At 41.8% G+C, this 13,345-nt stretch overlaps 1 protein-coding gene across 2 annotated transcripts in view; it reads left to right on the top strand.

Moving 5' to 3' along the window:
• The window catches only part of LOC145333427 (calpain-D-like), a 60,231-nt gene that overhangs the window by 15,441 nt on the left and 31,445 nt on the right, over window positions 1-13,345 (top strand). For both annotated transcript variants that reach the window (XM_080178556.1, XM_080178555.1), the window contains exons 4-7: window positions 3,613-3,701; window positions 4,172-4,235; window positions 6,117-6,196; window positions 6,599-6,702. In XM_080178556.1, coding sequence (XP_080034682.1) covers window positions 3,613-3,701; window positions 4,172-4,235; window positions 6,117-6,196; window positions 6,599-6,702 — 337 coding nt within the window. The remainder of the gene's footprint in view (window positions 1-3,612; window positions 3,702-4,171; window positions 4,236-6,116; window positions 6,197-6,598; window positions 6,703-13,345) is intronic.

The following is a 13,345-nucleotide window of genomic DNA, read 5'->3' as shown; positions in this document are numbered from 1 at the left end:
GGTACTGAATTTCATTTCCTATAAGTGTACAAACTTCCCCCCCCCCTTATAAATATGAATTTTTAAAAAAAATTAAGTGAAAATTACCCAGTATATACGTAAATTATGTAAGTAGTAGTTATTTATCGCATCGTATTATAGACAGCTTTCCTCAGATATTTAAATGAAAAAGTATAAGATTAAAACCAGTCTTGTTAGCCCCGAGGGGCCGAAGGCCCGAACTAACAAAACTAATTCTAATATTATGAATTTATCTATTCGTTGGAAGTTGTGTACTTGAAAAAAATGAATTCTAATGGTCCAAAACTTACTCAACCATGAGATTTGTAACAGAAAACAAGGACCACAATATCCATAAAAAAGAAGAGAGAAAAATAGATGAGACTGTCAAACAAACAAACAAATATAGAGTAACAACGCATAATATAATATTCAACAATATTTCAAAGTCTGAAGAAAATTCTGTATAAAACTATCTAAAAATCACAGGATTCTTAACTTGGACATACTTACATTTTAAGATTTGATTATAGATAAGCTTCGCTTTAACATTGTGCCTAATTGTTCTAGAAGTTGATAATTTAACAGCATCTTTGTATATGTGGGATCTCGCTAACCAATAACCGATATGGTTCACCTTTACAGTGTAGCTGCTCATAGGTCCGGGAAAGGTTTATAGCTATTTTGAGGAGGGAGGGTACGACCACCCTACCACCCAAAAAACTTTTTTTAAAAACTAAAATTGAAAGTGGGTGGAAGTGTCGACCTCCCCCCCCCCCCCTTCAACTTAGAGGCCTCTAGAGGCGTATCCGCTAGTCACTTAAAAATATTATTATTTTTAATTATGCAGTATCTTATTATTTACGAATACTTAAGATTATGCTTTCAACACTGTCTAACAAAGTTTTTATTTTTGCATTTCTAGCACTTAAAATTAGACAAATAGATTTATTGTCCTAGATGGTCATTCAGACATAATAATCAGGAGGAATTTTAGTACACTAAGATTCTTGTTTTTATAATCATGTGAATGAAATGAAAAAAATAGATACCTTCCAATATTTGTACATTTTTCTACTTAAATTGTGGCTTATACATTGGTAAATGTAAAACTTTAACGTATAGAGCCTTACCGAGATTTTACTGGATACTAGATCAATACTTATAGATTTATTAACCCTTTTGTTGGGGATAGATTTTCCTTCCATAAGTCTTGCCCAAGGCATTTTGGCAAATTTTGGAGTGATCGCTCTCCGTTTTTGAGAACGTATCGGACATTTTAATACAAATATATTTTATTAGATGGGGTATTTTCTAGGGGGAGAGTCGGGCATCATATAAACAAAAATCTCCAGAAAAATAGCTTTAAACCTGAACGGAATAAGATTTAAGTAATCTTACTTTGCCTTACAAAAAGCAAGATATTTTTATACAAAAAAAAACAATAAAAAAAAAGGGAGAGGTCATTTTCTAGTAAATCCCGTAAAGGTGTGTGTTATAAGGCCTAAAAATAGTAGTAGAACGATAAGGTGCTCTATATATTTGTATTTCCTATTGAATAGAACAATAGGGAAGAAATTTTTTTTTTTTTTTTTGATAACCGTACCTGGAATATCTGAAATTTCTATCAAACGCTTTGTTTGGCTCAAACTGACACAAATAAAAAAAAATATAATTATAATAAATCAACCTGTAAAGAATGACTTCTTCCTTTGTTTAATGGTATAGATTGTTCTTAACCTTTACCTTGTACCTATAGAAAACATTATTATTATAATTATATTTTTTTTAAATTTTTGTCAGTTTGAGCCAAACAAAGCGTTTGATAGAAATTTCGTATTTTTTTTAGATAATCCAGGTACGGTTATCAAAAAAAAAAAAAAAATTTCCCTATTGTTCTATTCAATAGGGAATACATATATCTAGAGCACCTTATCGTTCTACTACTATTTTTAGGCCTTATAACACACACCTTTACGGGATTTACTAGAAAATGACCTCTCCCAAAATTTGTTGATTAATCAATAAGAGCAAACTTCCTTTATTTTGTTTATACTCAAAAAATGCACTAAATTTACAACTTTTTTCAATTTTAGAGAAAAAAATATGAAAACTGCATTACAATTTGTCAATTTTCCTAAACACTTTTTTTCCAAGTGATATTTATTTTTGGATACAAGCAACTTTTCATTCATTCTGTTGCAGTTTTTTTTGCATTAGGTTATTTTTTGGTAGCTCTGCTAGTTTAAAATTAAGGTATGTCCGTATGTCACGCCTTCACAAGGTAAATATACCTACTATATTTTTTATAGGGGGCAGGCGGATGTGCCACTTTTTAAAACCAAAAGTAAAATGTGCATGATCTCAGCCCATAAAAGAGTTATAACTCTAAAATTCGGCACAGCAGTTGCTTTTGTGGAGAACAATATGGAGAAACGGCGGCAGAACCGCCGCTCCCGCCGAAAACCGCCGTTTCCCGCCGATTTTTTGCCTTTTTTCGCCAAATTAGACAATTCTCAATCATCTGAGATAAACTTTTTTCTCATAAAAATTTCCCTTATATTTTCACGTGACACTTGTAATATTTCAAACATGTCAATATTAAAAAAATGTAAGTGTAAAATCTTACAAGTGTCAAGTGAAAATATAAGCGAAATTTTTATGAAAAAAAAGGTTTATCTCAGTTGATTGTAAATTGTCTATTATGGTAAGAAAAGGCAAACAAAAATTCGGTGGGTGCGGCGGTTCTAACGCCGTTTCTTCGCAGTTCCATATTGTTCACCACAAAAGCAACTGCTGTGCAGAATTTTACAGCTGTAACTCTTTTATGGGCTGAGATCATGCACGTTTTACTTTTGGTTTCAAAAAGTGGCACATCCGCCTCCCCCCTCTTTTTCCTTTTCCCTACGACTGCGATGTTTTAAACCTGAGGGAATACCTAAACTTACCCAAAATAACCTAACCTAACATAAAGTACCTTAAAAATGTTAACAAGGTATTTAGAGGGAAAACGCCATTTTACCAAGGGGGGGGGGGGAAGTTTTGACACATTTGCGTAAACCTGGCACCTAGGCTTTATCTTTGGACTGAGAGGATAGGTTATTATTGATAAAATTATTCTTATATGATGAATTTCACGAAGTTTTAAGATTTTTTGGATAGGCCTCCAGGTTCCGGAGCTCCAGGCCTCCAGGCCTTCAGGTGGTCTCTGTACAGGTAAAAATGAAAAAAAAAAAAAATTTAAAGTTACAGGTCAACTTATAAAACAAAATATGCATCTTTTTTAATATTATTCACATATTTGAAGAAAAAAGATGCATTTCATTTTTACCTGTACAGAGACCACCTGGAGGCCTGGAGCTCCGAAACCTGAAGGCCTATCCAAAAAAATCTTAAAACTTCGTGAAATTCATCATATAAGAATGATTTTATCATTAATAATCTATCCTCTCAGTCCAAAGATAAAGCCTAGGTGCCAGGTTTACGCAAATGTGTCAAAACTTCCCCCCCTCCCTTTGTTATATTCAGAAGAACAGTTTACTGGACTGTCAATTCTTCGCTAATTAAGAATATAATTGTCTATTCATATTTTCTGATAATTTTAACTTATAGGTGTGTGAAGGTTCGCAGCCTGCAGTTCCAGAGCCACGTATTTCTAGCAAAGGCTCCTCAGCTGCCAGCAAAACATGGCAGTGTGCCAGGTATACTTTTGGAACTCATATCTTTTTAGTTTAAAGCCCTGGCTGTGGCAATTAATTGAATAAACAAAACAGAAAAATATAGAAAAATAAATTTTGGGACTATGTATTTAAAGTATTCTTCTTGAATCTATGATGCTATCTTATTTCTCTTCTTTTGCAAACTCCCAAAACAGCTGATATAAATTGAACCACTAAATTGCTTTATTTATTTTAGAAAAAAAGGATTACCTAATTCCTTTTCGTTGGGGTGCTGACAAATTTATCACTAACTAAAATACATGTATTTTTAACATTAAGTGGGTGTATTTATGTCAATTTGTTTGCTATATTTTTGGCAATATTTTTTATCCACTGTCAAAATTACATCTTTAATGCTGTCATTAATAATGAATTTTCTAATCTAAAAGAGGAATTTATATTTTACAAGTGATTGTTGTTAAACCCTGATTTGTAAGTTGTTTGTATTACAGGTGCACCTTGCTGAATTCTCCGAGTGCCAAGATCTGTAAATTATGTAGCTTCACTATGGAGGAGGTAGCAGTATTTTCATTCTAGAAATTGTTTTTAATTCCAAACTTGAGCTTTATCTTTTAATCATTTAGCTCTGCCCACTGCCGTTGCCAAATGCCATTGCCAGTGTTGCCAAAAAACATGGATTTTTAAATCAAAATGGCAGCGGTGAGCCGGGAAAGACATTAGAAACACCCACCGGCTCATTGGCAGTAGTCATTTTGCGATGCCAGTGAGCCAGGGGGTGTTTCCAAAGTGTTTCCCGGCTCAACGCTGCCATTTTTTGTTAGCCCCGAAATGCCGAAGACATGGGCTAACAAAACTGGCTTTAATATTATGATTTTACATTTTTATATTCGTAGAAATCTGGATTATATTACAGCGGATATTAATCGGTTTCGAAGCCATACTGTAAAAGTAATTAAAATGTACTTCTCAAAAATTAGAATTGCGTGTTTTGATTTGTAGTTTGAATAGTTTCAACTTGTTTTCTTAGGAAAATGGTCCAGACAAAATATTTTTACAATTTTAAATATTGACAATTATTTTTTGACAAACTTTTTTAACAATTTATTTCCTTTTGGTTGTTCTTAGTTTTATCAGAAGCTACATTATAATTAAGGAATAGTTATTTCTCGTATCGTATTATAAACTGCTTTCCGCGGATATAGAATGTACAATTATAAGATTAAAACTAGTTTTTTAGCCCCGAGGTGCCGGAGGCACCGGCTAAAAAAACTGGTTTTAATCTTATGATTGTACATTTCTATATTCGTAGAAAACTGGATATAATACGATGCTAGACATAGTTTTTTCGTATTCATGAGAACCGGTTCCTATCCACCGGATTCAAATGAATACGAGAAATAACATTAAAGTGAATTAAATGGAATAAGTATGATATTGATATTTCATTGGGGAGTAGGGTTGATTTTTTTCTCTTGGAGGATTTTCTCTCCTCCCCCCCCCCCCCCCTTTATATTTGGTGACCCTGGGGTGACGGGTTCAGTGCCCCCCACACCCACGAAGTGGGCATACTTTTGAAAATCACGTTTTTTCAGTTTTTCCCCTTAAAGGACGGGAAGGAGTCGTTTTAGAGACTTTAAGCATCTCTTTGATGTTGAACAACTTTTTGAGGCGGACATTTCTTTATTTATGTTTCATTCGCCTCCGGCTGACCTTTTAGCCGTTATTCGCCGCCGAAGGCGTGATTTTTGGCGATTTTTGCCGTTTCCGAGGTTTTAATGGACATTTAGGAGGGGAAAGAGTTGTCCAATCAAGTTGATGATGAAGTACATTTTTGTAGGCAATTGCATTTGCTAAATTTTATGTGAAGTACCTCCAACCGGTTTTGCTCCAGCTGAATCGATTTACAGATACCCGCTAAAAACCGGAAAAAACGTTTTTTTTATAAAATTCACGGCCGGTTTTGGCCGGATCCGGCTCAAATTTTGCATGGAGCCATCCTTTGATATTGCTAACAGTTGATACTTGACACAGCAAGATCCCAGAAAAGTGTGGTATATCTACCCCACCCCCTTCCCTGGGCCAATAGAAATCATCCTCGAAATTCAATCGTGGTTTAACGGTTAGCGATAGCTTAGCAGTCATACAAACAGCCAATGGCATCCTGTTGATTTATTTAGATTAAAAGAATGTATCATATTTATACAAGATTAATATTAGGGCTAGGCAGCCGCGCATAAGCCCTAAATTTGAACTCTTTAGCCTGATGAAAATATTCTTGATGGATTGTTTGTTTTACTAACGTGTTTAGATATCCATCTGAATTTTAAAGTTATATTTTGACGAATTTACTGAGGCTTAAACGCGGCTAACGCGCTGCTACTGAGCCCTGATAAGATGCTTAGCTGCGATTCCGATAAACAAAACTTTCTTGTTTAGACCTATCCCTCAACAAAGCCCGGAGGCTGGGTGTGCGTGGTCTGCACGTATGAAAACTCTCGTGGGCGCATTCAATGCAGGTAAACGTCCAGATGATCAAACCCATAGTTGTTAATGCAATGTACATACAATCCGTCCACATTATTGGTGTACAAAAGGACAGTTTTTAAACTTGACTAAACACAAACCTTCGTCTGCTAGAAATTCATTTTTATTTGGACAGATTTTTGGGGCATGATTGGCAATCTTCGATAAAACTGTTAATTTTTACAGAAATTTAAAAATTATCTACTAAGAAAGATCAAGATCGCTCAAAATATGGAACTGCTTAATTTAGATATTAATTATCTTGGCTCCGAATAATGGTTTGCTATAATTATCATAAATAGAAATCTTATCAAAAAAATGATTAAAAGATCACTAAAATGCAACATGCTTTTTTTAACCCATTGCATCATCACCAAAACATATTTTTTTCGTAGAATGTGTACCAGCCCTAAGGAGGAGAATTGTGGAACTGCCAAGGAGCTGGGTAGCGGACACGGGAGTAGGGGTGATTCTGGAAATCTTATTGGATTTGCTCTTGGTTAGTTATTTTTTGTTATTCATAAAGCATTTATGTTTTAAGTAGCTTATTATTAACAAGCAAACATATTCTAAACATTACGCGTCTACTTATGAACATTTATAAGCCCAAGAAAAGGTAACTATAGTTTAGTAATTCAGTTTATTATTGATTGCTATTGTGGTATCCGCCGAGGATAAATGGCAGACACCGGAGTTCAATTAGATTACGGCAGTGTGACAGACGTGGACACCTTACTATAGAGAAGCTACGCTTCTCTAGCATTCACTAGATAATGATCAACATCTATTTCAGTTGTCACTTTATTGAAGGTTTAAAGGATACTAAAGCTATATACAAAAACAATAATTACATGGATAGGAATAAATAATCATAACATAAAAGCATTATAATACATATACAATGGTCAGTTTGGGCAATAATGATCCCCCATCCCTGAAAAGGGTGGGGAGAATTAAGAATACAGTTAACCATAATAAACATGACAGATTCAATCATTAATTTTAAGCATAGGGAGGGGGTCGTCAGACCCCTTCCCCAGGACTCGGGGGAGGGCCATTGACCCTCCACCGAACCCTAGATCAGGGGTGCCATAGGCATGGCTCACGGTTGCCGAATACCACAACTCTCCCCTCGGAAGGCTGGGAGAGGGTTTCCCTACCAGACTTCCGACAGTGGTTGAGGCCTTCGGTCCGCTCCTTAGGGCTAATATATATATACAAACGATAATGATTCAATGGAATCCTAGTGGTGAGTGTTTTCTCAGGGTTGATGGGCTCCCAATGTGGGATAGAAGGCAGAGGCTGGCTTGGGTTGGACACGTGGGTCAGCGCCGGCAGGTGTCAGGTTTGCTGGTGGCACAGTTGTTGCTGGAACGGTCAGCAGTGGGGCCTGCTGGTTGTTGTTGGCAGCGGCTGGAGCGCTGGCTGCCAGGTTGATCGTCTGAGCAGCGGCCTGTCCTCCTGAGGGGCCGCGGGGTCTGCCAGAGGGCGGTCCTGGCCTACCTGGGCGGTCATGCCCGCTGTCAGTTGATTGCATAGACACCATCTCCTCGGCTGCTTCCCTGCCAATGGGAATGGCATCCCAGTCCACTGAAAAGTCCCGGGACTTGGCATGGTTGAGCCTGGCTCTAGCCAGAGCTTTCCTATACAAAGCTGGATGGTACAGGAACACTTGTGATATCGCATTCAGGGCTGCCCGGACTCCTCCTTGTGCTGCTGCCAGAGAAATGATGGTTAGGTCCCCCAGCAGTTTGAGGATCAACAACAGCAAGCACAGTATGGCTGCGCCATCTCCCCACTCGTGGATGGCTTGTCTAAATCCAGCCCAGACATCCAGGGCGGCCTCTCCTTCCTCCGCCAGTCGGTCAATGTTGTAGGACACTATCCCATGGTCTCCTGTGGCCAAACAGCTGCCTTGCTGAACGCAGGAGCCATAGGATAGGCCGGTCAGCATGGCGCTCTTGTAGGCTGGGAACGCCAGCAGTTGTTGCCAATCGTTCAACTCAGCCTGCGAATACAAGCCCCCTGAACTGAAGTCATCTAAGGGCTCTGTCAACAATTGCTTAGGCGTATCCAGCAGGGGTGGCCTCTTCTTAGGAGCGGGGGTTAACTCTATCCAGCCTTCCTCCGCGTGCACAGTCAGGGGGTAGGTGGAGGAGCAGGGAATCTTGGTGGCGTGTTCACTATATACTCGTGTCACAGCGTCTACAAAACCTGTGGGTTCTACTGGCACTTTGTCCCAACACTCCTTGTGTTCGCGGACAACGTATTTATGGCGTTGGCAGGTCAGCTGCAGCAGGATGTCTCCCCTCAGTACCGAGAACGTGCTCCCCTGGACACGCACCGGGTGGGCCGGGTCTAGTTGCTGGAGCTTCCAGCAGTTGGCCGCTACTTCTTCTGCTGCGGTGCTTTTCATGCGCGTTTCCAGGGTAAACCCAATATAACCGGCATGTATTTGGGCTTGAAGGGGGACGTCAACATCCCTGGCCGACACTCTGGGCAGCGCAGCCGCGGCTGGGTCAGCTGCCACGAACAACGCTGGATGGTTGGTGGCATGGGCCTCGAAGTCGCAGTTCACAATCGAGGTGGGGTTGGTCATGTTGATGAAAAACTGGGCCTGATGGTCAACCAGGTATGCATCCATCACCAGGCTGGGCTGGAGGCTGCGGATCAGCCTCAAGGGGCAATCTCTCCCTAGGTGGTCCCACATGTAGGTTGCTTCCCCAGTGATGCAGGACAGCTCAGAATGGGGACACTCCAGGGTCAGGTGGTCAGATTGGGACTCCACCCGTCCATCCTCTACCACGCAGGTCTCTTCCTTGACCAGCAGCCGTCGCTCCTGGAGCACTAATTCATTGCGGTACAGCTGGCCCTCGAAGTGGACGTCCTCCCCTTCACAACCCACCCCCTCGGGGCTGTTGACGAGGGCGCCCACCATGTCGATGGTGAAGAACAGGGGATGGTTCAGCTGGAACGTCAGTGGCTGGGTCTTGCCTGGCAGCGTGTAGACTCGGTTCCTGGCCAGGTCACGGCACGCTTCTGGGTCTATCTTGGTTGGCCTCATGAGGGTGGGGACCGAGGTCACCTTGAGGTGACCCCATACCCCACACCTGAATGTCCACTGGGACACGGTGAGCTGACAACTGTACCCGGTGGTTTCCCTCACCTTGACTTGCTGCAGGACGTGCACTTCATGGCCCAGGGGCACCTCCTGGTGTAGGGGCTCCGTGTTACACATCTTTTCTTTATTGTAGGATGTGACGTGGGTGGGGTTGGCACAGTCCCATCCCACCAGGACGTAGCTGGTTGTAGGCCACACGGCTGCCAGCAGGAGGCCCCACAGGACCATCCACCAATGGGAGAGGCTTCCAGGCAACCATCTACCTCGTACACGCGGCTGGGGATCTTCAGCCCTGGTCACGGCTGCTTCTTGTGGCTGGACACGGCTGGGCTGCTCCTGGCTAGATACAAGTTTCCATTGAGCGTTATCTTTGTGCGGCCGGGGCACCCCGATACCCTCCCCAATGACAGACTGGCAAGCGACTGGCACTTGCCTGGGTGTCGGCTCCCCTAGCCCCAAGTGCTCCCTTCCCTTGTCCAAGGCATGCCCAGTGGCATGGGGCTGAAGTGCATGTGGCACAGGCTCGCCCTTACTCACTTCCCTCCCCTGCCCTAGGAACTCAGGTGCATGTGGCACAGGCAAGTCCTTATTTTCCCAAATTTCAATCTCCCCAGCCTCTGGTGCAGGGGGCACAGGCAAGGCTGGGGTTTTACAATAGCTTGGATACAACACATTTAACAAATTCAACTTATCCTGATGTTGAGCAGCTAGGTTCCCTTGGCTGGCAGGGGGCTCTGGATGGCATGTAGCTGGGCTCTCCCTGCAGGCTGGTGGCGCTGGCTGACTGGTGGTGACGGGTGTCACCCCTTCCTCTGGGACTGCTGGCTCGTTCCAGGACTCAGGTCTCTCGGTGGCGGCGACGGTTGTCGCCCCAGACATCAGGTTGGAGGCTGGCTCGTTCCAGGATCCAGGTATCTCGGTGGCGGCGACGGTTGTCGCCCCAGACATCAGGTTGGAGGCTGGCTCGTTCCAGGATCCAGGTATCTCGGTGGCGGCGACGGTTGTCGCCCCAGGCACCAGGTGGGAGGCGCTGGATAGCACCCCCCCGTCATCCCAGGTGGCGACGCCGGGTGGCGTCCCATACATCGATGCAGAGGCGCTGGCTAGCACCTCCTGCCTCTCTCGTTCGGCGGCTGCCAGGGCCTGCCTGTACACCGTCTCAGGGACGCTGGGCAGCGCCCCTCCACTCTTGCTGGGTAGGCTCAGTCGGGCAGGTTCCATCATGTTGAGGCTAAAAGGCTGGGGCCTCAGAATCTCTGGCTCGGCGATGTTGTTGGGTTGTATCAGCTCTGGCCCCAGATGGTTGAGGCTGAAGCCTAGGCCAACCCGGTTGGGTTCAGCCGCGCCGCCCAGTACGTTGATCCTAGCTGGGATAGTCCCAAACTGCGGCATCCCATCGGCTCGGTCCGCAGCTTTGGGGGCGGCTGCTTGCTGCGGTGGTGCTGGGGGCGCGCTCCCTTCCATGTGGGCCACTCTGCTGGGCTTCCCTGGAGGGGCGCCCTTATCGGCGGTGCGCCTGCGGCTGGCTACCTGGGCCCAGTCAGCTCTACAATCGGCCGCCGTGTGACCGTCATAGTGGCAACGCTTGCACTTGGCAGAACGGTCACGGCGTGGCTGGGTGCGTCTCTCCTCTAGGCTAACTTCCACAGGCGTTGGGCAGTCTCGAGCTCGGTGGCCTCTCCCCTGGCAGCGGAAGCAGCGACCTGGAACCTTGTCATCTGGAGCGACCTTCCCCATCTGGTGGAGACCCGGAGCCAAGGCGCCAATCTCCATTGGCTCCGAATCATCACACTGGGGCAACTGGATGCTGGCGGATCCAGTCAGCCCGTCGGTAGAGTCCACTAGGCACACACCTTCCTTCAGTTGCTTTGTGATCATGGTGACGGTAAACATGGCCTTACGAGTGTACTCAGGTACACTCGTAATTTCATGTCCCATCATGATGCGTTTTACATTGGCGTTACGAATTCCACGATTTAATTTGTCCACCAACAACTCAAGATCCTCATGGCTGTAGGCGTCCCGATACAGGGCACATTTAGTGGATATGTACGCCTGTATCGGTTCTGTCGAGTGTTGCTTGTAATCCCTAAACGCTTGTTTAAACTGTTTTTAAAGCATTTTTGAATGGGGGGTCAAAAATATACTTTGCCACATTTAGAATAAGACTGCAGGGCCGAAATTTTAATTAGGCCCCCAAGTTAGTTTTTTTGGGGATTTTAAAAAATAATTTTTATAGTGGATTGGGTAATTTTTACCCTAGCCGATCGATTATTTATTTTGTGGTAAAATTGTCGCTTATGGAAGAATTTTAATAATTCACTTTATATGCATAGCATACAAAAATAATGTACTCTGTTAGATGCAAATAATATTTTTTCTAAAAAAATTAATTGCATTGAAAAATTTAATATTATAGAAAAAAAAATCGAGATAGAATAATCCTTAAAAAATTGTTGTCTGCTTGGTAATATTTTTCAAATGTCGCCTTTGCGTAAGGAAGTTTGTTTTGAGTCACACTCACTATTATTATTGTTATTATTATTACGTAAGTGTGTGTGTGTGATAATCGACTGTTTGCATTGTGAAGAAATATTGCTTATTTGCACTGTCTAATAGTTTAAAATTATATATTGTCATAATTTGCTGTAAATATAAACTTAATCCTTGGCTTTTCAACTTTGTAAATACATCAATTGATCGGCTATTTATCCTTTAAGATCCCTCGATTTTAGGAGATTTTAATAAAGGTTCCATATGGTTTTAGGCTGTATTTAAATCTAGGTCTGGGGATTGTTTTAGGCTATTTAACTATCACCCATCTTCTACATGCTCGAGGACTCGGGCATATAGATTTTCTAAAATCAATTAACTTAACCTATTTATTTGTAAAATAAGTCCAATCAATTGCAGAAATCTGTTAAAATGAGGGAGGAAGTTTGAATAATAGAAGATTTATTTGCTGATATTGTGCTGAGGTATGTTAAAATTTGATTTTATACATATATACTAAACTAGTACGTACGGGTATTACTACGACTTCTCAATAACCTAATTAAATGTATTATTTACACTCATATAAGAAAATAGATATTTACCAGCCCCTAATTTATGGAAATTTATAAAAGTTTGGATTAAACAAAATTAATCTCAAGCACTTATAAAAAAAATTAAATTGGCAACCATCTAACATTATCGACAGACAGACACAATTATTCGTTATAAACCAATGAATTATGTTCATATCAGATGTTTTATTGATCCCTCTAGATACTAAGGCGTGTCCACTGGTTTTTAAAAACGAAGCTTTTCTATAATTAGGGTCGGTCCGTCCGTCCGTACATCCGTCCGTCACGGATAGCTTTTTTCGTTAATTTAGACATGTTAGAATTGTCCTATCGATTTCAAATTTTGCATGGTGATTCCTTTAGTAGTTAGGTACGAGTTAGAAAGCGTAGCAACTCTATAATCATTACCAGAATGTCCGTACGTCCATTTTAAACATGTTGATTTTTTTACTTTTTTAAATAGCTTTTTTCGTTAATTTAGGCATGTTAGAATTGTCCTATTGATTTCAAATTTTGCATGGTGATTCATGTAGTAGTTAGGTACGAGTTAGAAAGCGTAGCAACTCCATAATCATTACCAGAATGTCCATACTTCCATTTTAAACATGATGATTTTTTTACATTTTTAACAAAAAAAGGGGGGGGGGGGCGAAAGTGACACTTTTTGAAACCAAAACTAAAAGTCTACAAAGGAACTCAACTAAAAAAAGAGTTACAGGTCTGAGATTTTGCATGGCAGTTGCTTTATAGGGGTAAAATATTGAACTGTGAAGAAACGGCGGCGCAACCGCCGAAAACCGCCGTTTCCCGCCGAAATTTTGTTTGCCTTTTCTCGGCAGTTGCACCGCCGTTTCTTCACAGTTCCATATTGTACCCCTATAGAGCAACTGCCATGCAAAATGTCAGACCTGGAACACTTTTTTTTTAGTTGAGTTCCTTTGACTTTTAGTTTT

The sequence above is a fragment of the Acartia tonsa genome, chromosome 12, assembly GCF_053477335.1.
Source record: "Acartia tonsa isolate MP-2025a chromosome 12, ASM5347733v1, whole genome shotgun sequence".
NCBI classification, from domain to species: domain Eukaryota; kingdom Metazoa; phylum Arthropoda; class Copepoda; order Calanoida; family Acartiidae; genus Acartia; species Acartia tonsa.
Note: the sequence above shows the minus strand (reverse complement) of the source record. Positions and strands in the feature narration are given on the sequence as shown.